General features: G+C 48.6%; 2 protein-coding genes across 3 annotated transcripts; one reads left to right on the forward strand and one right to left on the reverse strand.

The window, feature by feature from the left end:
- Nucleotides 1-1,733: 1,733 nt before the first annotated feature.
- Nucleotides 1,734-13,017, reverse strand: EIF3L (eukaryotic translation initiation factor 3 subunit L). Of its 2 annotated transcripts, XM_031940971.1 has the most exons (13): nucleotides 12,870-13,017; nucleotides 12,154-12,202; nucleotides 11,443-11,653; nucleotides 9,351-9,430; nucleotides 8,017-8,078; nucleotides 7,454-7,523; nucleotides 7,155-7,228; nucleotides 5,273-5,444; nucleotides 4,267-4,421; nucleotides 3,347-3,517; nucleotides 2,760-3,257; nucleotides 2,093-2,173; nucleotides 1,734-1,938 (listed from the first exon to the last, which is right to left on the reverse strand). In XM_031940971.1, exons 1-13 carry the CDS (start codon nucleotides 12,900-12,902, stop codon nucleotides 1,900-1,902), a joined length of 1,695 nt encoding a protein of 564 aa, XP_031796831.1. In that variant the 5' UTR covers nucleotides 12,903-13,017; the 3' UTR covers nucleotides 1,734-1,899. The 2 variants fall into 2 exon arrangements, with proteins under 2 accessions (XP_031796831.1, XP_031796832.1); XM_031940972.1 differs by lacking the exons at nucleotides 9,351-9,430; nucleotides 12,154-12,202; nucleotides 12,870-13,017 and having other exon boundaries at nucleotides 11,443-11,521.
- LOC111721217 lies at nucleotides 12,901-18,858 on the forward strand. Its single transcript, XM_031940131.1, has 6 exons — nucleotides 12,901-13,034; nucleotides 13,397-13,544; nucleotides 13,721-14,410; nucleotides 14,779-14,833; nucleotides 17,493-17,573; nucleotides 18,236-18,858. Exons 1-4 carry the CDS (start codon nucleotides 12,901-12,903, stop codon nucleotides 14,797-14,799), a joined length of 993 nt encoding a protein of 330 aa, XP_031795991.1. The 3' UTR covers nucleotides 14,800-14,833; nucleotides 17,493-17,573; nucleotides 18,236-18,858.
- Nucleotides 18,859-24,948: the final 6,090 nt, after the last annotated feature.

Genomic DNA, 24,948 nt, shown 5'->3' on the forward strand with positions numbered 1-24,948 from the left:
CCCAGCCTGTGCCAGGCAGAGTGGAGCAGAGCCTGCCCCCTCCTACACAAGGCGGTGCCAAGGAACCTTTCCCAGGCCTCTGGCAGCTGGCCCCAGGCCCAGCCCTCTGGGCACAGCCCGCCAAGGCCGCAGCCTGGGCACTGCCGCTGGTCTTCTACAAAGGCAGCCTGAGAACGCAAATGCACCAAAGCTACTTTTTTGGGTGAAAACAGATCTCAACTGTAAATTCTGCTGTCCCCGCACGATTTTTGCAGGAATTAGGGGGCGCCAGATCCCACGGGGGTTTCCAGCTGTGGGGTTCACCTAGAATCCGGAAAGCCCCATGTCAAACTCCACCTTAAAAACATCCGGGCTGTGTGACCCTGGGTTGGTGATTTAACCGCTGTCTACCTCAGTTTCCCCAGCTGTAAAATGGGGCCAACACCACCCCCTTCCCAGGGTTGGCAGGAGCATTTGTAAAGGTGCTCGATAACTGCTTAGTTCTTTGCTTCCCCAAATGTTGGTGGCCAGGCCTGGGTAGATGCTGTTGGGTGAGGTGATCTTTAATAAATGAGTGTTAAGGCCAGCTGACGTGTACGTTCTCATGATGTGACCGTAAGCACCTGACTGGTCGGGAAAACTCCCGAGCTGTAGACTCCCGGCCAAGCACCTAAGCCCACCCCCGAGCCTGGTTTTTGCCGGTAAAAGGAAGAGCTCAGACTCCAAAGGCATCCTCGGCCACGGCATCAGGCGTCCTGGGTGCGAGTCTGAGGTCATGATGGGCCGCAGAGCAATCCCTCCTCCAAACCTCACTTTTATAATCTGCAAAATGGGAAACCTTCCCCACCTCATAGTAAGCCTTCAAGCCCCCCCAGAAATAGTGAGACTCGAGGTCATGTGACCTGTGTGTGTGGGGGGGGGTGCCTCTCTGTTGTCTGGCAGACCCAGCTGGACCTTTGGGAGCCAGAAGCCCAGAGCCGTACCAATGCCTAGACCAACCTTCCAGGCCAGCAGCCGGGGCTCCCGGGTGGCCTGGCCCAGACCCATGGGGAAAGAGCCCCAGCTGTGCCGGGCAGAACCTCCCCAGCCTGACCTCAGGGACATTCTGATACAGAAACAGGCCAGAAAGAAGTCTGACACAATACCTGCCAGCAGGGCCTTTGGGGGACACTTCCTGGGTGCTAACGGGGTCCCCGGGCACCCTGTGAGCCACCTATTGTTAGTGCTCTGCTTGGGCCCGATACCAGCATGCTTCCTGCCACTTTACACATGCTGGGGAGAGGCTCCAACCTCATCAGTTATAGGGGTACTAAGCATGCAGACAAGGCCCAGGTCAGCCCACCAACATGGAACGACCCCCCAAAAGGGCAAACCAAACTGCAGGACCTGAGGAGGCAGGGAACAAGGTCTGGGGCCTGGGTTCAGAACCATGGCTGCTGACCAGGATGATCCCAAGAAGCAAGTGGCTCACTACCGACAGGCCCCAGGCAATCATCTCCATGTGCCAACTCCTCTGGGTGTCTGCTGATCTCTGGAGGCCCCAGCTGCCAATGCCCTGACACTGCCCACCCCAGCACGTGGGGTCCTGGAGGTGATGTTAGGCTCAGAGGGTTAGAGCCTTGGAGAGTGGGACCCAACTGAAGATTCCCCTCGGACTGAGTGCGGAAGGTCCGTCTTCCCCGGGAGGCAGGGCCAGGGAAGGGGATCATGGTCTTCTGAAACAGTGACTGAAAAGAAATCTCACTCCAAGAGGAGGCTATCTATCTTCCTGGGATTTATTTAAATGTTCGACCCCAGCAAGGAAGACCTGCTGGTCTGGATCAAAAGGCCAGAACACAACAAGGTGGAGAACGTGTTCTGTCCCTGAGACGTCAGCATCCACAGGAATTCTGGATAAAAGTGGCGAAAGACGGGGCACCCTCAGGGTCTCTGGCCCATCTTCTTTAGGGTTCGATTGAGCTGGAGGAGAGAAGGCAAGGTTAGAGGTGCCTGCACACCCTCATGGAGCCCCCAGGCCCTCCCTCCAGGCCAGGGAGGGGAGCCACCCCTCAGTGCTCGTGAGCACTCCCAGGGCTGTCCAAGTGGGCTGTGCCGGGCCCCACAGGCCTCTCACCTCCTCAAATTTATGGATCTGTCGGATGAAGAAGTCTCCGTAGCGGCGGGCCACCTTGGTATCGGCGATGTGGATCATGTCCTATGGGGCAGTGAGAGAGGTGTGGGTTAACCCTAAATGCGCGCGCCCGGCACTCCTGGGTCTTGGCCCCAGCCTAGCAGCCGGGGCCAGCACGACCTCCCTGAGCCAATGAGAGCCTCCCATGACAGCCCAGGGCTCAGTGACCCAGTTCATTCTGCAATAAGCCTTGGGTTCTTGGGACACTGGCAATACAGGGGCTGAGGAAGAGGCCCCCCCAAGCTTCAGGCCGTTTGCAGAATCAGAGACCGCAGGCCCCTAGATCATCCAGCCTTAGACAGGAAGGAGTAGGACAATCTCCCTCCTCCATACTGGGTACCTTTTCCCACACTCCAGACCCTGAGGGGATGCCTCTCTCTCCCTCCCCATTCTAGCCCACCTCTGGGTTGGTTAATTCCTGGAACAGAGACCCCACCCCCCACCCCAGGGGCCCTCCAGGCATAGCTGCTCAGAGCAGGGCAGAGAGCAGCGGGGGGGGGTCCCTGAGTGAGCCCCTCCATGGCATGAGCTGCCTCCAATGGCACTTGGGGACTACCCTTGGGAAAGCTCCAGGAGCCGGCACATCCACAGCGTTGATGCCGAGCCCTACCTTGTCAATGTAGAAGTCCACCTCCGAGGCCGACTGGAACTCCCCATCCAAGGCCGAGATGCCGCTGGTCCAAACCAGGTTCTTCATCTTGTGCTTGAAGACCAAGAGCTGGATGCGGAACTCCTGCTCGGTGAGGTCCAGGAAGCCGGCCAGCTTGGCCACGGGCATGGTGGTGTAGAGCTTCAGGAAGCTGCGGATGGTGGAGAGCTGGGCCTGCTGTTGCACCTCGTCCGCAAACACCTTGAGCTGCTGCAGGAAAGGCTCCTTGTGGTAGTTGGGGTGCACGTTGTCGTAGTTGGGCACCACGGGGGACAGGAACTTGGGGCAGGAGTAGCTGAAGAGCTCCTCGTACACCTGGGGGTCCCCCTTCTGCATGCGCAGCATCTTGTCGCCGTACTTCTCCCGCAGCTGCAGGTGGATGCTCTCGTCGATGCGCATGGGGTACATGGTCAGGGCGATGGCCAGCAGGGCGTGCATCTGCTCATTCTGCTTGTTGATCTGGGGGTGGGGGAGGCGAGAGAAGCTTCAGTAAGGCTCCGGGGGCAGACCCACCCTCTGGGGGACACAGAAGGGCCGCCCCTGCTCACCATCTCGTACTTGTACGTTGTCCTCTGGAACATGCTCTTGGTCCTCTGGATGTAGAGCAGGATGTTGGCAAAGACACGGATGGCATCCTGGTATCGCCGCATCATCAAATAGGCAAAGCCCACGTAGTAATAGGTGGTGACCTGGCACTCAGGCACCCGGGAATACATGCTCTGGGAAGGGACCGGGCAGCCGTGAGTGACCGCAGCCCAGCAGGCTCTGCCTCCCCGCCACAAGCATGGCTCCCTGACAGGCTGAGAGGGGCCGGAGCTGCTTTTCTCCTGACAGTGGGAGCTCCCATGTTATAAAAGCCCTCCCTGGTGCTCAGGCCAGGCTGTGCCTCACGGCCCGACGGTCTCTCCAAACACGCTTCGCTTTGACCCAGGAGTCTGGCACAGGTGGCCCCCGGCCAACGTGATGGGGCAACTGGCCTGAATCAGGGGCCTGGGTTCCCACTAGCCCAGAAGCTAAATGGCTTCCACCATTCATACCTTCCCACGCACCTGCGCTATGGGGACAGCGAGGCCTCTGCTCACCTACTTCAGAGTTGGGGGAAGCAAAGGAGAGCCTGAACTCTCCATAAACTGCCCAACAATCACCACCAACTGCTTCTACCACTACATGAAATTCTGGCTGGGAAAATGAATAATTCCTCACTGAGACACTGGGAGGAAGGTCCCCAAAATCTTAATGCTTAATAATAATTTTTTTTAAAGTAGCTGATAAATTCACTAACAGAAAAACTACTAAAGCTTAAAAGAACACAGACTTTCTCAAAGAATAAGAGGAGGACAAATTCAGCAAGGCCCAGGAGCCCACAGAGGGTGCTCCCTTGCCATTCTTCACCCGCTGCTCTCTACCCAGAGGCCTCCCAGACCCTTCCTCCAGCCCGGGGCCACCCCCCACTCTGGGGAGGGGTTACCTTCTTGTTGAGCTCAATGTTCTCGAGCACCTTGATGGCCTGGTAGTAATCCCCCAAGAGGGAGTGCAGCCGGAGCAGCCCCACTAAGCTGAAGTAGCCGAGCATCTTGTAGAGAGAGTGCCGGCCATATTCTCCAGCCACACTCTCGGGGTCACCTGGTAGGGGAGAGACTCGCATTTAGCACCTCTGTACCAGCTTGGGAGCCAAAGGCCTAGAGAGACTCCATGACCTCCTTACAGTAGCTGAGCTAGGAATCACATCCCAACAGCTGCTTGTCAGTGCAGGCCACCCCACACTGAGCCATGGTCAAGGGACTGTCCAAGTGAACCCAAGGGACCCTTGAAACACAGACAGTGACCAGTCATTTCCCTCTGCTCCAAATGTCACTCAGGCAGCAATGCGTCTTCTCATTGGGCAATTTAAGGTTACCCGAAGGAACAGACAGTGCATGAGGACAGGGTCTCAGAGGGGCAAGGCAAGGTAGGCCCCTGAGGAGCATCAAACCTGCTCCCTCTACCCCCCAGAATCCAATTAAAAGTGTAATTAGGAAATGTCTGACAAAGCAAATGTTATATGGTCTGGCAGGGCCTGAGTGAGTCTGATACCACGGAGGTAGCAGCAAAGACCCAAGGCCAGGGCCCGAGAGTCCTGGACTGTCCCAGAGCCAGGCCCCCAAAAGCCAACATATCCTGAGACACAGGAAGGGTGACTCCCCCTGAGCAGCCTCCTTCCACTGCCACACCTGCAATGCATCAGCCAGACCCATTTTGGGTACCTGCCCTCCCCTCTGGCTCAGGAAAGAAACCTGGGGGTACATTCTGCAAGGAGACACCCTAAGCAGGCACGGCAGCCCCAAGGACAGCCCAGGAAGCCCGAGTGTCAGGCCCGGCTCGCACGCAGGTGATGGGGGACCCCACAAGCTTCTGTTTCCACGTCCATCTGGAGCACCATGACTATGGGGTATATGAGGAGCCCCAGAGGCTCCTGAGGATGGGCCTCCCCTCACCTCCGCTCGTGTAGACTTCTAGCTGTCGGTTGATGTTGGATTTGTCTACTAGAGAGTGAAGCACGTTCAGGACACTGTGGACGTTCCAGATCTTGGGGTTGGAACGAAGAAAGTCAATCTCTTCTTCTGACTTCTTGGCTGTCTTGCATCGGTATTGGCTGAAAGACTGAAACTAGAGGAGAGGGAAAAACAAAAGCACGAGTCACTGGAGAGGCTCCAAGGAGCATGACTGACCCACTACGTGAAGGGTCTCTGTGCTTTTAGAGGGCAGCTCGAAAGGTATCTGTGGCCTTCCAGGCCTCCTTCATTAGCTGCTGCCATGATTTTCTACCCAAGGCCTCTCTCCCAAAGAGCTAACCTGCATTCATCTCTGTAAACTCAAAAAAATGGATTTTTGAGTCAAGAAAAAGTAAGAGCTCACCACTGAATATTTTACAAGTGTCCAACAAGAAGGCATTTTAGTTAAGTTTCTTAAACTCATGGATCCCATGAAAAAGCACCAGAGTCAAACCATCAAAGGTACATCAGCAAGCTCGTGTCTGTCACCAGAGGAGTTTCCCATTGTCTGTCCTGGACAGATAAAGGAGCTGAAGCTCTCTAAGAGAAAGTTGCTAGATAAACCCAAGCCCACGGTTCTAAGAAGGATAAATGTGGCTGATCCTCTTAAATCCCATAGACCAATTAACCAATTGAATTTGCAACCAGGATGACATCTGGCAGAAAGAGTATGTGTGTCAGCCAAAGGGAAATGGGCAAAGAAAGTGGGAACTGGGGCCAACAGCCTCCAAGGACAGGGAGCAAGATGCCCCTCCAAGACCCTGTCCTCATGCACTGTCTGTTTCCTTCTGGATGAAGTGGATAACTTTAAATTGTCCAATTAGAAGACACATTGCTGCCTGAGTGACATTTAGAACAGAGGAAAATGACTGGTCACTGTCTATGCTTCAAGGGTCCCTTGGGTTCACTTGGACAGTCCCTTGACCATGGTTCAGTGTGGGGCGGCCTGCACTGACAACCAGCTGTTGGGATGTGATTCCTAGTTCAGCTACTGAAAGGAGGTCATTGAGTCTCTCTAGGCTGATTCTCTTCTCTTTAAAATAGAGAAAAGAATAAAATAAGGGGGTTGTACTAGAAAAAAGGTCTTGAAGGTCCTACTCAATGGCTCTAAATCCTAAGAGTAAATGTTGGCCATATTGTCCCACAGGTCCACTGTCCAGCTCCCTGGAGGACAAGGAGTGAGGAACAGATGGGATGTGAGATCTCCTGGAAGAAAGCCTGATTTGTGCTCCAGCTCTCTAGATTATCTGAGACTGACGAAGTTACTTCCCTGCCCTGAGCATCAGTTTCTCCATGTGTCTCAGGCAGGCCCTCACAGCTTCTAATTCTGAGGGCCTCTGCCTGCTGGCCTAAGCTCACTGCGATCAACCTCAAAAGGCTCACAGGGGTGTCAGTCTTCCTCACCCCCAAACAGGACCTCATCATTTACGTCACAAGCTGGAAATCCCAGCCAACTGGAACCCCAGTCTCTTTGCTGATTAACTGTACAACTCTGGGGAAACCTTAGTGAGCCTCAGTTTCCTTAGCTGAAAAACTAGGACAGGGTCTCCAATTCTCCCCAAGATGCCATGAGGTTCAGAAGAGATTACCACGGAGATAAGATGTCCATGGGACACTTGGTCATCCCCCACAGGTGCCTCCCCCACCCCACCCCCCAGGACTGCTGGGGCCACGCCAACTGGTGGTTTCAGACTGCTCCTCCACCTCCCGGTTACACTTGGCAGAAGGGCTGAGATGATGCTCCTCATGACCCAGCTCCCCTGAAGGGATACCGAGAGGTGCAGAGCCCAGGGCGGAGCGGGGCCGGCCTTCACAGATAGGATACCTGGTAGATGAATTCATCGATGATATCCCACAGCCACTGGTTGGGCAGCTCGAGGGGGGCAGGCCCGTCAGCATCTGCGGGGGACAGCAGACAGCAGTTTAAATGGTGGGAGATCAGGCAGTGACTTTCTGCACTCCAAGGCTGAAGGGCTCGCACAGTACATAACCGATAATCCCATAAAACTAACTGATGACAAGTTAACCCCAGCCCCCTCCCCGACCCCCACCACATGTAAGGACTTGATAAAAAAGCTGGAGCCTCCCCTGCTACTCGAGTCCTCTAGGAGGCCCAAGACTCACTGAGAATGTAGTTGAAGAGGTTGCAGTAGTTGTAGTAGGATTCAAATCTCTGTTCCAAGGAAGGCCCACCCTGGAAAAGTAACATGAGGATTCCAAACTTAATTTCTCCTTTCAACCCCATAATTCACTGCCACAATACACTGCCAAGGTGGTGTGTAAAGGATTCATGGGAGAAAAAGCTCATGACTAGCACCCAGTCCAGAGTGAGAAGGCTCTTCATCTCACCAGGGAGGAAGGAGGGCACCATTGGCAGAGTCCAGAACGAGCAAATCAGCGAAGGTAGGAAGTGGGGATGGGGATGGCCGATCCCAAGGTCCAGGGGACTTCGAAGAGAATTCTGCCAACAATCAGATGGCAGCAGCCATCTCCCCCTCCCTGCCTCGACCAGGCCGGTTATCATTTCTGATCTGGGTCAGAAAACACCAGCTGGCTCTCAGGCTAAAATAGGCCACAGCAAGAGCCAAGACCAAGGGGAAGGGGGAGCGGCGGCTGCTGCCACAGAAACCAAGGTGGTTTGTGGCAGGACTCATGGGGACAGGAAGCGGCCCAAGGCAGATACTCACACTGACTTTGGCATAGATGTGTCTGTAATAGAGCTCCTTGTAGAGAATCAGGAAGACTGCATCTAGGAAAATTGGCAGAGGTCAGGAGAGATGGCAGTTACCGAGGACCTGGGGGCTGGGCTTCTCCTCACTGGGTCCTCTCCCTGAGCAAGCGCACCCAAGAAGGCAGCAGCTCCTCCTGGTCCCAACCCCCCAATTCAATGTCTTTTCTCCCCCCTCAGAGCACCCGAGAGGGAGACTCAGTTCCCTCAGAGAGAATGAAACATCTGCTGAATCTGGATGCTGGGTCTAACAGCCCAAAATGGTCAATGATTGAAGCCAGGGGATGTGAGACCTGGCAGGCTGAAGCCCCTTCAACAACCTCAATTTCAGGAGAAAGGCTCCAAAGAAGCGGCATCCTCTACTCTTTTACTGTTCCCGTACAAAGGAGGATGAGCCTCTCTGGAAGCACACCCTTCCCTCTGACCTACGAGCTCCTAAATCCTTCCTAGTTGGTCCCATGGCTGTCATTTATCTGTAACTGCCTGAGGTTTTCCTTCAAGCAGGGAATCGAGTGGCAATCTCTGCTAATTTAACTCCAGATGAAGAACTAGTTATGAGTAAAGAAATTAATGACTCTCTGACTAAGAAAACCACTGGCCAGTATTTTTAGATTCCAGAGCAGCTCCCATTATGTGTTTGGGAAGCAATTCACATCTTGCCCTGATTTTGTACTTAACATCTTTTGACATACAAACGTCCTTTCTTTCCATTAACTTGCTCTTATCTTTGAAACAGAAATCTTTACTTTAGCAGTAAATTCCAGATCATTTTTAGAAACCTTGAATCCATGCTCTGAGCACAAATAATACAGGGCACTACATTTTTTTTTTTTTTTTGCTTAGGCATTTGGGATTAAGTGACTTGCCCAGGATCGCACAACCAGAAAGTGTTAAGTGTCCGAGGTGGGATTTGAATTCAGGTCTCCCTGACTTCAGGGCTGGTGCTCTATCTCCTGCACCACCTAGCTGCCCAGAGCACTTCTTAAAATGTCTGTGGTGGCAGCAGCATCTAGCGAGGAGTCCATGGATATTTCTTTACCAAACTGCTAACCATGAGGACACTGACAGGCTGGAAAGATGATATCTTCCAGTTCCCTCTGGTGTACAACAGGTAAAATTTACCTAGGAAAACATCCCACAGGGAAAAATTCTCTAATCAATAGAGAAAATTGCTGCAACCCCTAGAAAACCCCAAAGACAAAGGTTGGTTTTCTTTGGCTATTTCCATCTCATCCCCTCCCCAAGATTGTCCTTCGGGACAAAAAGGAAAAAAGCCCCAAGCAGCACTCCTACCGTTGCCAACTTGTGGGGCAATGGCCTCTGCTTCTGGCCAGGGGGTATTCTTGAAGAACCTTTCGGTCAGCTTGGTCCAGCTAAAGAAGAAGAGAAAGAGAAGGGGGAAAGAGGGAGAAAAAGAGAGGAGGAGGGGAGAGGGAAAAGGAGAGGGAGAGGAAGAAAGAGGGGAGGGGGAGGAGAGAGAGGAGGGAGGGAAGCGGGGGGAGAGAGAGAGAGAAAGCGCAGAGAGAATGAGAGAGAATTGTTGTCAAGTAAGAAACCTTGAACCATGGAAGAGAAAGTCTGCACCTTATGTTTTCAGCCAAAATCTGTCAAAGACAATTTGTTAATGCCCGAGTATTCCTTTTTAGGGAGATTCAAGTAGGCAGTTTCATATAGTTTAATGATGCCATTTCTACCCCAGATGTGTCCACTTGCATTTGCACAAAACAAGACAAAACTCCTAATAAAGGCTAGCATCAAGCTTGTTTCAGAGTTTTTCATTTACTTAAAACAAAGGATGACTCCCTAGTCTAGGCACCATGGGAGAAATCTGCCTAAAATCATCCAGGTGGGTCTCAGATGAGCAGCCCCAGCTCCTAAGAGATTGGTCCAAAGACATCCCTGCTCCAGATGTGGCCTCCACTCCCAAGATTAGTTCTAGGTAACAGGAACCCCCAGGCAACTTGAGTGAAAAAGCGACCAGGTCTTTTAAGAATGAATAGTCAAGAGTCTCAAGTTAAGACTTTGAAACCAAGGATTTTGAAGAAGGCCACCATTCATGTGGTTTCTTAAAAACTTCTCCAAAGAAAAATGGAGCTTGTGTGGCCTGTTTATAGCCCTTTCTTCACCTTCTCCCAAACAAGACTCTCCACTGCTCCAGAGCTCTTTGCATGACTCCTTCTGTCCTCACTAGACACCCGGGGCCAGACTCTCATCACATCCTACTGGGATTATTCCCTAGTCTCTCCTACACGGTGCTCATATTCCTAAAGTGCAGATCCAGCCCCAAAGCGCTCACTTCTTTCATCTCAGTGACTTCCTATCTACTGAAGCCCTACATGATCTGGCCCTGACCAATCTTCCAGCCTTAATGCACTTTCCTTTTCTTGAGCTTGCCAATCAGCCAATCTGGCCCCCTGCGGAACACCCCATCTGTAGCTATTGGGCCTTTAGACTGCTGACTATCACATCACCCTCCCTCCCTTGGAGACCCAGCTCAAGCACCGTCTTCTGCATGATGCTACTCCCAATTCCCTTAACCAGAGTCCTCTGTCCTTAATAATCCTGAACACAACTGTTCCTTAATGTTATATTGATTTCTTCTTGTTCATGTCTGTTACTCCATTTGGGGTTTTCTCGGCAAAAATACTAAACTAGCTTGCTGTTTCCTTCTCGGGCTCATTTTTATAGGTGAGGAAACTGAGGCAAACAGGATTGGTGCCTTGCCCAGGCCACACATCTAAGTGTTTAAGTTTGGATTCGAACTCGGGAGTCTTGCAAAGCCCAGGCCCAGTGCCCCATCCGTTATGGCACCACCTACTGTCCATGCATCTATATGTGAGATACACAAATGTGTGTGTACAACGCACAGAACATGAAGTGTGTGCATGCATGTGAGCTTGCACACCCACACCATTAGGGTCTCCACATTACAATGTAAACTCTTTGCAAGAGGGAATGTTTCACTTTTGTGATTCTAATTTTGAGTGGCTATCAGGGCCTGACACATAGTAGGCGCTTAATGAATGCTGACTGATGCTCCTCCATAGCACCAGACACTTTCATACTCATTAAGAATAACAGCTGATCTCCCATTAGAATTGAGAGCTACTTGGAGACCACCGGGCTGGACACTTTCCAAGGCTCCCAGTGGTCAGAGAGGCCACACACAAGCACTGCGGTTTAATACTGTAGCACACAGACTAAGCCAAACGAGACAGGAAAGACCAGAAAGCCGTTGAACCATGGCAACCATCCCGCGCGGTTTGAGAGGAAGCAAATTCGTGAGTAACATGCCCCATCCAGATGTCTCCCAGGGATATAGGAAGGAAAGAGAAGACGGCTGCCCAAGCAGCCCAAGGGAGGGGCCCCTCATGACTCTCCATACCTGTTCTCATAGATGTCCTGGATCTCATAGACCTTTTGGTCGATGACATCACTAGATACCCGGCTGGCCTGAAGCTCATAAACTTTCTGGTCGATGAGGTCGGAGACAGTTTTATGGAAATACTGGATAAAGTTCTTGATAACTTCTGGAATCACTTGGTAGGTCTGCTGCTCATATTGGCGTTCATAGGCCAGGTCCTGCTTTGGGTCTCCTACAGGTTAGAGAGATGAAAAGGTGGAAGAGCAGTCAGACCACTTCTCAGTCACCACTGACCAAAGGGATGGGGCAAAGCTGCTAAGCAAAGGCTTAGAGCGAACCCAAGTCACAGAAGTAGCGGGCACTTTTAAAACCAAAACTTGACACAAACTCCGCGCATCCTCCCAAAATGCATGAAGAGCTGTAAGACTTGGTGTATTAAGAAGAGTGACGCGGGTCACCTCTCCGCCAGCAGAAAGGATTTCTCCCACACCTGGCTGTTCGGCAGCGGCATCACAGATACAGAAGAGCTAAACAATCTCTCCAGGAGGCGCCGGCTCCCGGGGGACGGACCCCCACATCCGCTGACCGCCTCCCCTCCTCCCAAGCCTTTTCTTTGCAACCACCGCCGAACACTCGTGCCGACTGCGGAACGGACCCGTAGATCCTGGTTTCCGAAGGCCCGCGGCCCAAAGGCGGCTCTCGGGCCAGATGACGCCCGGCTGGAGCGCTCACCTGTGTGCATGTCATAGTCGCCGGGATACGCGTAAGGATCGTACGCAGCCTGAAAAGAAAGAACACCTCGTTGGTCCCCAACCCCAAGGCTCCAAGCCCTCCCTTCCCAAGGACTCTCTCCGGCCCACGGCAGGAGGAGCCAAAAGCAGCGGAGGGATTTACCGCGGGAGCGGAAGGTGCCCGGGGACAAGGGGCTGAATGGGAAAAGGCTCCATTCCATCCCTGCCCAGCGCCGGCCCTCCCCCACGGCGCTCCTCCTGAGCCCAGCCTTTCCCAGCCCCTCCGCACCTCCCTTCTGAGCCCGTCCCGTCCGCAGCCCGCAAGCTGGGGGCAGCATCTCTGAGGGCAGAACCCTCCCCCCCACCCCCCCCCGGGGGGAAGGGGGACAGGGGCGGAGACCGAGGGGGAGGGGGAAAGGTGCGAGAGAGGATGAGCAAGCAGCAGACAGGGGGAGGGGAAACGAAAAGGGGGGGAGGGGAAACGAAAAGGGGGGGAGGGGAAACGAAAAGGGGGGGAGGGGAAACGAAAAGGGGGGGGAGGGGAAACGAAAAGGGGGAGGAGGGGGAGAAGTGGGGGAGGGCAGGAAGCGAGAAAGGTGGGAAAAACCGGGAAAGGAGGAGCCGGAGAGCGCCCGCCGGGACCGCGCGCCTCACTGCGCGCCCGCCCCCCCGCCCCCGGACCCCTAACCCCAGCCCGGGGAGCAGGGCCCCCGTTACCTCGTTGTCATAATCCTCAGCCGGGTAGGACATGGCGGCGGCTCAGAGTCGCGGCTCAGAGAAGGGACGAGCAATAGTGCGGCGAGTGCCGGCCGCCCGAGCCTGCGCAGAGTTCCCGGAAGCTGAAGGGACGCAAGCGTACTTCCGGGGGCTTCGAGCGAGAGAGTCCGCCATAATGAGAGTGGCGGAAGGGGCTGGTTTTTAAACGTCTTTCTGGTTTTTGACTGGTGAGGGCCTGAGATATGGAGATACTGCTTTATTAGTTTTTATATTAACAGGAATAACAAGCAAGTGTTTATCCAACTTTAAAAAAAAAAAAAAAACCACCCTGGCCTGCCACACCCAACATGGAGGCTACTCCGCGCCGGTCACGTGCCAGCGTTAGTAAACCAGACCGAGGAGCCTGGAAAGCGTGTTTAGGGGTTTAAACTAAGCCTGCTTCTGTTGCAGGCGACCCAGACCCAATTAATGGCTATATATTGAGCGAGTGGAAGCGCTTTAAGGCTCTTTTTATGCCCCTCGAGCAGAAGGGAGATGAATTTCTGGCGGCGTTGGTGGACATTGGGCTTGGAGCAGGCGATACACATGGACAGCCCGGGTGCGGGCGGCATTGGAGCGTTACGTCACGTCGGAGGGGCGGGGCAAAAACATGGACAACGTTTGTGTCCTTCGCGGGTATGGGGCAGAATCCTCACGCTGGCAGCTCGCGAGGAAAGGGGCCCTTATTCCTTAGCCTGTATCAAGATGCTTGGGAGTCTGGCTTGAACTACGTATCCCATGATGCTTTGGGATCCGTTGGGCCTATGCTTTAGCTAAGTCCCCGCATATATCCCACGATGCTTCAGGGCTAGGGAACCCGCCCCTCCTCCTTTAGAAGGCGACGCCTACAACCTTTCCCGCGAGGGGCGGGGGAGGGGAGGCCAGATGCCTTGGGGGAGGCGTCCAACAACTTAGCCCTAGAGACTTTGAAATTGTGCTGGGTAAACCCCTCAGTTGAAAAGCATCCTCCCTGGCGCCATTTTCGCGACCTGCCTCTGAGGTCCTTTTCTCCTCGACTGCCCCTAAGTCAGAGCCTTCTCTGCTTGTGCATTTGGCTCTTTTGGACCTGGGTCCGAATCCTGCGCATCTGGCTCTTTTGGACCTGGGTTCGAATCCTGCGCATCTGGCTCCTTTGGACCTGGGTCCGAATCCTGCGCATCTGGCTCTTTTGGACCTGGGTTCGAATCCTGCGCATCTGGCTCTTTTGGACCTGGGTCCGAATCCTGCGCATCTGGCTCTTTTGGACCTGGGTCCGAATCCTGCGCATCTGGCTCCTTTGGACCTGGGTCCGAATCCTGCGCATCTGGCTCTTTTGGACCTGGGTTCGAATCCTGCGCATCTGGCTCCTTTGGACCTGGGTCCGAATCCTGCGCATCTGGCTCCTTTGGACCTGGGTCCGAATCCTGCGCATCTGGCTCCTTTGGACCTGGGTTCGAATCCTGCGCATCTGGCTCCTTTGGACCTGGGTCCGAATCCTGCGCATCTGGCTCCTTTGGACCTGGGTCCGAATCCTGCGCCGACCTCAGTTTCCTCCTTGTAAAATGCACTTAACGGTCTTGCTGACTATGTCTTCCACCTCCAAAGACAATATCTTTACTTGTTTTTATCTTCTCTGTTTTTTATCTGTTTTTACTGTTTTAACTGTTTTTATCTTTCCAAATACATACAAAAATAATTTTCAGTATTTACCCTCGCAAAATCTTGCGTCCCTGAATTTCTCCCTCCCTCCGCCTCCAATCCCAACGTAGGTTAAGCAGGTTTCTGTTTGCGTTACTTTGTATCCCGTGTCCAGCGTGCAGGAAGCGGGCGGTCCCCCCCCCCCCCCCCCCCCCCCAGCCCTCTCTCATTTGTTTGTTTTTTCTGTTTCTAGGAGGACCGTGGGGAAGTTTGATAAACGGCATCATTAGCCCTTGAGAAGCAAAAGCGTAATTTCTTTTTTTTTTTTTTTAAACCTCCCAGTCCATGTAATTGCTTATTTTCCATCCCCTGCTCTTCCTTCCCCCCCTTAGTGACAGATAGTTGATCTTGCCATACCCCATAAATGAACGCTGCCATCCCCTTAACTAGTCACTCTGTTGTCATGGCCCCTTTCCCTTTGCCTTGCAGCTCAAAACTCTGCTCTTAACCCTCGTCATAACTTCTGATTTCTAAATCCCTCAGGTCTTTTCCAGATCATGTAGCGCCAGAGAAACCGAGGCACGATAGAGACGAGAGGTTTTTGTTGTTTTATTAATGGAGAGCTTGGACTGTCCGCCTGAATGGGACTCTTACCTCAAAGCAAGGATCGAGAGATTCCAGACTCATATAGGGTCTATAGGGAAGCAGGAACTACAGGGAAGGACCATAAATTCAGTTTTGACAGGTTAGGGATAAAGAAGGAAGGATCATAAATTCTAATAAGTGAAGAAGCTAGAGACGGCATGTTTGAGATTATAAAGATAAGGGGTCATCTAAGCATTTGGAGATAAGCCATCTGCAGTTTTATGACTTTCTGACACAGAGCAGCCAGAATCCTGAGGCCCAGTTCCTAGCTGGCAGGAAAGAGGGGGGGGATTTGGACCCATCTACTGACGAGGGATGAGTACTGAAGAGTAACTCAAAGGAGACGTTTTGTTGGTGATTTTACATCATTTTACAGGGCTCCCACAGATCAAGCAGAGTTTTACTCTCATCAGTACCAACTCGGGGAAACTGAGGCATAACACTCATCCTTGTAGTTGTTATATTCTCTTTGCTTTACTCTCTTGACCCTACGGTCACCAATTCAACTGAGCTCCTTCCTCTACAATCTCTTCTAGCATTCTTCTCATGTGATAAGGTAGTCCCTATCCTTGCCAAGGCAAATTTCTCTAGATAGACGAATGATCCCGTTCCACTCCATCTTCTCTGGCATATTGCCCCTTTCATCAACTACATTCTCTCTTACCTTTGGTCTGTCCTTATGTATTGACTGCTTCCTTACTGCTTACAGCTATGCCCGCGCCTCTTCATCAAAAATACTCTTACCCTGCTAGCTATTGATTGTCCTTTATCATACCTTCCTTTTAAGGCTAAAGTTTAAACTTCATGAAAAGCTAAACTCTTGTAATTGATGCTTCTGCTTCCTTTCTTCTTTTAGCTCTCCATAATTTGGCTACCAACCTCATCAATTAAAACGGCTCTTTCCAAAGTTACTGATGATCTATTAATTGCTAAATCAAATGGCTCCCCCCCCCCCTTTTTTTTTTTAGTTAAAGGTTTTTATTTACAATCCATGTGCATGGGTAATTTTTCAACATTGACCCTTACAAAATTTTCTGTTCCAAATTTTCCCCTTCTTTGCCCCCACCCCTTCCCCTAGATGGCAGGTAATCCAATACATGTTAAATATGTTAAAATATATGTTAAATCTAAGATTTGTATACATATTTATACAGTTATCTTGCTGCACAAGAAAAATCGGATATAAACAGAAAAAAAACCTGAGAAGGAAAACAAAAATGCAAGCAAACATCAACAAAAAGCATGAAAATGCTATGTTGTGGTCCACACTCAGTTCCCACAAGCCTCTCTCTAGGTGTATATGGCTTTCTTCGTCACTGAACAATTGGAACGTGTTTCAAGCATAAATTTCTTTTTGGATCTTCCCTTCTGGGATCCCGGTGGGCAGCCTGCCTCTCTGTCAGCTTGACCTCTTCATTCTCATTCTCTTTCCTCCCTTCACTTAGACTGAGGTTGGTTGAAAAGTCTTCTTTCAGATCCCTATCCCACTGGAAACTCTGAATTAATTACCCATTTTCTGTTATCTAGTCAAGCACTGGTAATTTACATGCAAAAATGCAAAATGCTGTGCCTCGGAGCCATTTAGAAAAAGAGGAGGCTGCTCTTTGTAGTGGCCAGAAACTGGAAACTGCGGGGATGCCCTTCAATTGGAGAATGGCTGAATAAATTGTGGTATATGAATATTATGGAATATTATTGTTCTGTAAGAAATGATCAGCAGGATGATTTCAGAAAGACCTGGAGAGACTTACACGAACTGATGCTGAGTGAAACGAGCAGGACCAAGAAATCATTATATACTTCAACAACAATACTATATGATGACCAGTTCTGATGGACCTGGCCATCCTCAGCAACGAGAGGAACTGAATCAATTCCAATAGAGCAGTAATGAACTGAACCAGCTACGCCCAGTGAAAGAATCCTGGGAGATGACTATGAACCACTACATAGAATTCCCATTCCCTCTATTTTCATCCACCTGCATTTTTGATTTCCTTCACAGGCTAATTGTACACTATTTCAAAGTCCGACTCTTTTCATACAGCAAAATAACTGTATGGACATGTATATATATATTGTATTTAACTTATACTTTTACATATTTAACATGTATTGGTCAACCTGCCATTTGAGGGGAGGGGTGGGGGGAAGGAGGGGAAAAGTTGGAACAAAAGGTCTTGCAATTGTCAATGCTGAAAAATTACTCATGCATATATCTTGTAAATAAAAAGCTATAATTAAAAAAAAAGAAAAAGAAAAAGAGGAGGCTGCTAGTTTCCTTGTAGCCCACTAAATGGTTTCTCTTTCATTTTTCTGCAGTTCTCTGAGCCCTTGATTAGGTGCCAGCATCTATTGGGAATTCTCACCAGATTGCTCACCTTCAAATTCTGGGCGCTGTGTGTAAGTAGAAGACATTTTGATATCTCTCGGAGGGATTTTAGGATTACACCACCAGTTAGTTGTCAGACTAACTTTGAAAGTGTCTGTGGTTATAGCTTGCTTGCATCTGATTATTCCAACCAGGTGATCATGATCTTCCGAAGCCCTTTTACTTTAATATTGGTTAGAAACCTGTCCTGGGACTGGGATCCCAAGAAGCGATAGGAAGGCTTTTTATCATTGGGCACATGCTGGTTGTGTGCCCCAGACACTGCTCTTTTCTTCAGACACAAGGTACCCGTTATTGATGTGCAAGCAAGAATAGCAGAACTCTTTAACTATTGGTACCTGTGGTCATCCCAAAAGTCCTGTGGGCATCTCTCCTGGGTTCCCTCCTGGCTTACTTAAAGGGATGAAATCTTCTTTCTCCACACTGTTACAGCTTGGTTAATGGATGTGGCCTTGTTCTTTTTGCACATAGACAATGATTAGGAGTTAAGATTATTTGTATAAGGCAGGCAAATAGGTGCCCCAGAGCCAGGACAGAGGTGATAGGGTAGCAGAAAGGCCACATGAATTACCCCTGTTGAGTATCATACCAGGGTTCAAGAGGGATTGGTGAGGGTTGAGACTTTGGTTGGCCATTGTTCAGGTCAACCTGAACAGGACTGTTCATTGGACAGGTTGGAAGAGCTGCCGGAATGGGGAACAACACTTCTAAAGGTAGAAAACAAGCTTTTCCAGAGGTAGGAACGCCAGTATCATATATGTATGTCCATTACCAGCCAAAGTGCTGCAAATTTCTGCTTCGCTGGAATAGGCTTACACGAGCTGATGAGCCTTATGATGGCTCTCAGTGGTTTCCACTAGAAGGATCATTTGACTTGGGTAAAATAGTGCACCTGAAGAAGGTCCTGGAAGCTCAAGGCTCTAAAGTCAGGCAAGGTGAGTGGAAAGCTTTCTTTGATTGGCACACAGAAGCTCAGAATCGGCATCATATGGATACCATTAAGAAACTGGAAGATAAGATCCGTACTTTTGAGTCTTTAAATCACTCTCCACCAAAACAGAAGATCCCGAGTTCTCAAAAAGTTCCCAAAAAGAAAGCTCCTGCCCCTCCATCTCCAGCTGCTGCCCCTCCACCTCCATCTCCCGCTGCTGCCCCTCCACCACCACCTCCATCTCCAGCTGCTGCCCCTCCACCACCACCTTCATCTCCAGCTGCTGCCCCTCCACCTCCGGCTCCAGTTCCAGCTGCTGCCCCTCCACCTCCGGCTCCAGTTCCAGCTGCTGCCCCTCCACCTCCGGCTCCTGCTGCCCCTCCACCTCCGGCTCCAGTTCCAGCTGCTGCCCCTCCACCTCCGGCTCCAGTTCCAGCTGCTGCCCCTCCACCTCCGGCTCCAGTTCCAGCTGCTGCCCCTCCACTTCCGGCTCTAGCTCCCTCCTCTTCCTTACCCCTACCCCTATTAGAAGTCTCAAATGCTGGACACACCTGGCTGTGTCCTCCCAGACCTGCAGGGATGGGGTACCCAGAGTGGAACAAATGTTTTGGTGATTGTGCTATTAGACCTCAGGATTTGTTTCTTATGGTTCATAAGCTTCCTAGCATTGAGGAAAACCCAATGGAGTTTAGGAAACAGCTGTCTTATATCATTGATATTTTTAACCCCTCCTGGGCAGACATAAACACTTTTTTGAAAATTAAACTGCCCAGAAAAGTCAGAAAGGACCTCTTTGAAGAGGCACTTTGGCCAATGGATGATCCTGGGAAAGGGAAACACTTAATTTGGGTCTGGCAGGCTTTACTCAATGCTATTCCAATGGTCTGCCGCAAAAAATCGAATTGGGGGAAAATTATAAGCTGTAAGCAAGAAATGAATGAGGAACCTAGCAGGTATTTTGATCGATTTAATAAAGTCTTTGAGGAACACTCTGGCATTGATGACCCAGCCAATGGTGCCACCCAAGGGATGGCGATCACTTTTGTCCAAGGCCTTCTCCCCCAAATTCAAGAACAGTTGCATACTTATGTGAAGTGGAAAGAACTATCCATGCAAGAATTAGTAACCATAGCTGAAGTCTACTGGGAGCTTAGATCAGAGCTGAAGGTGGTTGTTTGGCAAGGCCCTAAAAGTCCTCAGAGGTCCTATCACCCTAATGCGTGCTTTTACTGTAAACAGCTTGGTCATTGGAAAAGGGAGTGCCCTTATTGGCTTATACGCCAATGCCAACGTCAGTTGACTTATTAGCTGTCCTAAGAGACAAGTCACTTCTGAAAGCCTAGACTGTAGGGGAGTCTCCAAACCCATCCTCTTGATGTGGCCCAAGCCACTGAGAAATAATTTTTATAAAACCCAAACCCTGGCTTCTTATTAGGAGATGTGATTTCTGTCGTCTTTTTGTAATTTCAGCTTCTGCCTTAAATTCCTAATCTGGGGGAACTTTCCCATTCCAAGATTTTAAGGATAACGCCCAGTCTAAACTGAGTGAAGGGATGCTCTTCATAGACCCTTGGTGCTTGGAGAGAATAGATTTTGTGTTTCTCTTAAGCAGAAGTACAAAAGAATTAAAAAGCCCAGGCTTGCCGTCCCTGTTAGCCAGCAGCACTGGGACCCTGAAAATGGAAACAACTCTAATGAAGGTGAGAGATATAATCTTGGGAGAAGGGAGGGAGGGAGGTTTAAAAAAAAAAAAAGCATCTGGATTATGGCGGTGTTTTAACAAACACCCTGTTCCTGTGCCTTAGCCCTACCTTGGAGATGGCTGTACTTTGCCTTAATTGTAGATCGTGGATGTGGAGAACCCTTAGGGATTGTTGATATCTCTCACCCATGATCTGTGCCCTCCAGGAGGTTCATAATAACATGCTTTGCTGCTGGATCAGCAGTCCAGCATATAAAGACCTCTCTGGTGCTCATCGGAAATGATCACCCTGTTCTAGGCTTACCCTGTTGGATTCCTGGACAGGCGGGAGCTGCCTGATTCTATTGCTCTTCTTCTCCCCAGCCTCCTGCCTGTTGTATCAGTAGCTCTGTTTGTCTGTTCCATCCCTTGAGCAATGTGAAGTTTCAATGTACCATTTGACTTTAAAAAACCAAAACAAACAAACCAAAAACAAATTTTGGCATCTGTAATGGTATTTTCTTGAGAAGTAAATATCAGTAACACTGCCCTTAGCATTGATCAAACCACTGAGAAACAGTTTCAAAAACAAACCAACTCTTTAGGAGATTTGGTTGTCTACTTGCCTATGAAATTTTTTTTTTTTTTTGCCTTACTTCCCTAAATAATATTTATAAAGCCCTTTATAAAATGATATACAGTAGATGCTCAATAACTACTAATTTCCTGCTTTTCTTCTTTCCCTCCTTCCCAACTTGTTGGGAAAATCTCTGCTCCTAAAACAGTGATAAAAAGGCTCAGGTCAGCCCACTTGAAGGAGTTTGGGTATTTGGGGTGGCACCTTGGTCCCTATAGGAAATAAGTGGGGAGACCTGATCCCTAAATCCCATTAAGCCAATTACTACCTAGAATCCTGGAAACATGAAAATGGAAGTATTGTCAATAGCCCAGTGCAGGGGACCCTTATATTAAAAAAATGAAAGCTCAGGAGGCACCTTGGAATAGCCTTGAGCAAATTCTCTTCATTTCGATGTCCTTAATCATCATTAGCCGATTCAAGATCACAAACCTCTGTTACCCATGTAGCCAAAGGAAAACTATCACTAGTTTTCTGATCTCCTTGAGATCCTTGGGATAATTAACTTCCCCTTGCCCAGGATCCATTTGGGGAACTACTGCTCTTTTCTCATCCTTCCTGTCATTCTTTCACTGACTTTGTAAGTTTGTAAGATCTGGCAGCCAAATAAGAAAGAGACAGAAAAGGAGATTTCTGATAGCACAGAGAGACCCAGCTCCAGACAGACCTGAAGAGCATCTCATCTCTACCTCTTCTGTGTCAAAAGATTGATTTCCATATTAATTCATGTTAGAACTTCCAATTTCCCAGAAAATAGTCTAGCTTGGTAACCAGAGCTACAACTCACATGCTGCATTAGAAGGTGATAAATCAAGACTCTTGACACACTCACAATCCCCGAATTCCTGTGCTTATGTAACTGTGAAATGAACTGAACTAGAAACTATTGTACTTCTCTTCCTGTCCTGCTAACTCTGGTTCAGTACGCCTGTCGAACAGTCACAAGGCTCAGTCACCCTCAAGATTTGACACAATCAATTTAAGCACTATTCCCTCAGGACTTAAAAACACCCGTGTTCTTAAAATGCCTGTGCAGGGGTGGGCCTGCCGTTGGAACTGTTTCAAAACCTGGGAATCATTGTGCTCTGATCCAAGTTCCCTTCTCCCTTATGTTTTCTTTTTTCGTTGTTTTTTTTTTTTTTTTTAATGTGTATATTCTTTAAATACACTTTTTTTTTTTTTTTTTGAATGATGTTGGAAGAAAAATGAAAACAAAAGGGAAAAACCATGGGAGAGAAAAAACAAAGCAGAAAAAAGTGAACATAGCACGTTTCCCTCCTTGTGTTTTTATGTGTATCAACACTGCCTTTGCCTAGAAAGATGAAACCTCTCCAGGAGGTCTTAGTTTTTAAAAACTTGCCTTCCTCACTGTGAAATGAATTGAACCACCACTATCTCTAGCCTGCTCTGTCTCACTCTAGCCATTCCCATATTACAGACCAGTCCTGTTTGGACTATACCTGCAACTTCTGCTACCCATAAAGAACATCCTTCTATATCCCTAAAGATCATTGGACCTTGCCATTTTTTATCCTGTGGTTTTGGGAATATTTTTACTCATCCTGTAGTTGAATTGTCTTTTCTAATTAAAAACCAAGAGTCTCAGTTTCCTTTTTTTAATATCCTCAGATTTTGTTTTGTAGTAAACATTTAATAGAAACTTTTTCATTTATATCATTTATTCAAGCCTCTTAACTCTGGCTTTCTCTTATGTGCACTGTTTCTTTCTCCCCTGGGTATAGCAGCTATTTTTCACGGTTTATACATTAAAAGGTAACAGCTGCCAGTTGTAGGAAGCAATGTATCTAGGAGGATCTGATGAGCCCTTCTCAGTTATTTTCTCTGAAATCCCAAGAGGAACATTCCTTCCTTTGAAGAAGGAGCCAGGTACTACTTGCCTCTTCTTCCAGACTCACAGCATCCCCCGTGTCAAGAATTTAAGGAACAGAATAGGTTTGGGATGACTTTTCTTTTGAAACGAGAAATTGGGTCCCAAGTGCTGGCCCTTTAACACTCTCAAATTGTTAAATATTTGGAGGAGGTAGTTAAACCTGTGTACCTTCAGTTTGGGGGAGATATTTGCTCCTCCAAAAGTATTGAAAAGTAACCTCTGAGACCATGAATGTTGTGTATATAGAGGTAGACCCTCTTGACTATTTGATTTCCCTTGTACCTGATTTGATTATCTCCAGGAGGCCTTTACTATCCTAAATGTTGCCTGCTCAAACAATGTGTTCTACTAAGATGAATTACAGAGAAAACATCATCCCATTTGAACAGACCTGAACTTTGGCAACTCTTGGAACCACAGAGTTAACATTCCGACCCCAAGGTTTACATGTTCCCCCACTTCCACTCTGCCTCAAAATGCTATTGATTGTACTCCAGAAAGTCTAAAAAGTTACAAAAGTGTACCCTAAGAAACTGAAGCCTCTTCTGGCCCAAATATGATCCAGTTTCCTAAAATGGTGCTGGTATATGATCCAGGTTTAAGACTCGGTTGAATCGATTCTGATTGTCTTCAGAAGGTTTTAAAGATCACTTGATCCCTTTAAAGCGTTTTATTTACAAAACATGCGGGGGTAATTTTTCAACACTGACCTTTGCAAAACTTTCCATTCCAAATTTTTTCCCCCACCTCCTCCCCTAGAAGGCAGGTAGTCCAACACATGTTAAATATGTTAAAATATATGTTAAATCTAATATATGTAAACATATTTATACAGTTATTGCAATCCTGATGGTTTCTTATAGAACAATAATATTCCATAACATTCATGGTACCATAACTTATTCAGCCATTCCCAGCTGACTGGCATCCACTCATTTTCTAGTTTCTTGCCACTTCATAAAGGGTTGCTCCCAACATTTTTGCACATGTGGGTCCTTTTCCCTTTTTTATGATTTCTTTGGGATACAAACCTGTTAAATAACTCTTTTAGGGTGAAAAGCTCTTTTATAGATTTAACCTGTCAGCCAAAAGAGTTCCACTGGGGAACTTGTCTTTTCCATTATCAATTGTTAAAACCTTTTTCTTGCTAATTATATATATGTATATGGTTTTCCAACTCTAGTTCATATTTACCATTTCTGATGTCTATTGTGTCTCTTCATTTTTTCTGAACCTTTTCTAAATAAACCGATCTTTTGCCAAAGAGAATGGCCATTGTGCATTTTTTCACATGACCAAACCACATCATTTGATGCTTTACAGTCTCTTCATTTGGTTTCGAAAACACGTGCTCCTAAAGCACATCAGTACTCTTCTAGGGAAGTGTGTAACAGTTTAAATAAGGTAAACTGAGGCACAAAGTTCTATGCATAATAATTTTGTTCATTCATTTATTTATTGCTGAGGCAATTGGGGTTAAGTGATTTGCCCAAGGTCACACAGCTAGGAAGTGCTAAGTGTCTTGAGGTCAGATTTAAACTCAAGTCCTCCTGACTTCAGAGTTGGTGCTCTATCCACTGTACCACCTAGCTGCCCTGCATAATCATTTTATTAACAAAGTGTAAATTTACCAATAAATAACTTAGACCCCCCAAACAAAAGGGACTGCTCTCTTTTTTATTGCTTTTGGGGAGTCCAAAAAGAATAAGGCCTCAGAGTCAGGGAATAAGTTATGATTGGTTAAAAAAAACTTGGTATCATAAATGGTAAGTCTTCCATTCCAGGGGAGTAGTTTTATCATGGAACTCAGAAATTAGGCAAAGTTCCTGATGAACTTGATATTTACTAGGGGAAAGGTGACACCTTTTATGAGAAATCACTCAAAGCAAAGTCTATGTTGTTTGCCTCAGTTATACAAAATCTCCAAAGTTGATATTTATAGCTTGGTCTCCTGATTGTATACAGTATTTGGAGGGTCGAGAAGTCCATCAGTCCATCAGTGTTAAACATTCAGCAAGGAACCACTTAAGGACCACAAAGGCCCCCTTAAAGACAAGATGCTCCTGTCCTTGCGCCTTCCCATGTCATCTCCTCAACTACTCCCACTTTGCAAGATTTGTCCTGGAAAAGGTAGGGTGCAAGACTATCATATTAGTACCCCACGCCTCAGTGGGAGACCACTTTTTGTCTGATTTACACTAGAGTTAAGATTAGGGTTTGGCTTTTTCCAGATCTTTCCCCAGTGA

Source organism: Sarcophilus harrisii, chromosome 5, assembly GCF_902635505.1.
Source record: "Sarcophilus harrisii chromosome 5, mSarHar1.11, whole genome shotgun sequence".
Lineage (NCBI taxonomy): Eukaryota > Metazoa > Chordata > Mammalia > Dasyuromorphia > Dasyuridae > Sarcophilus > Sarcophilus harrisii.

Coding starts and splice junctions, on each gene's coding strand:
- LOC111721217 (XM_031940131.1), top strand. CDS start 12,901: ATGGCGGCGGCTCAGAGTCGCGGCTCAGAGAAGGGACGAGCAATAGTG. Junction 13,035..13,396: donor CGGGGGCTTCGAGCGAGAGA/GTCCGCCATAAT, acceptor CCCCTCGAGCAG/AAGGGAGATGAATTTCTGGC. Junction 13,545..13,720: donor AACGTTTGTGTCCTTCGCGG/GTATGGGGCAGA, acceptor CTTCAGGGCTAG/GGAACCCGCCCCTCCTCCTT.
- EIF3L (XM_031940971.1), bottom strand. CDS start 12,902: ATGTCCTACCCGGCTGAGGATTATGACAACGAG. Junction 9,431..11,442: donor CAGGACATCTATGAGAACAG/GTATGGAGAGTC, acceptor CTTCTTCTTTAG/CTGGACCAAGCTGACCGAAA. Junction 8,079..9,350: donor TGCCCCACAAGTTGGCAACG/GTAGGAGTGCTG, acceptor CAATTTTCCTAG/ATGCAGTCTTCCTGATTCTC.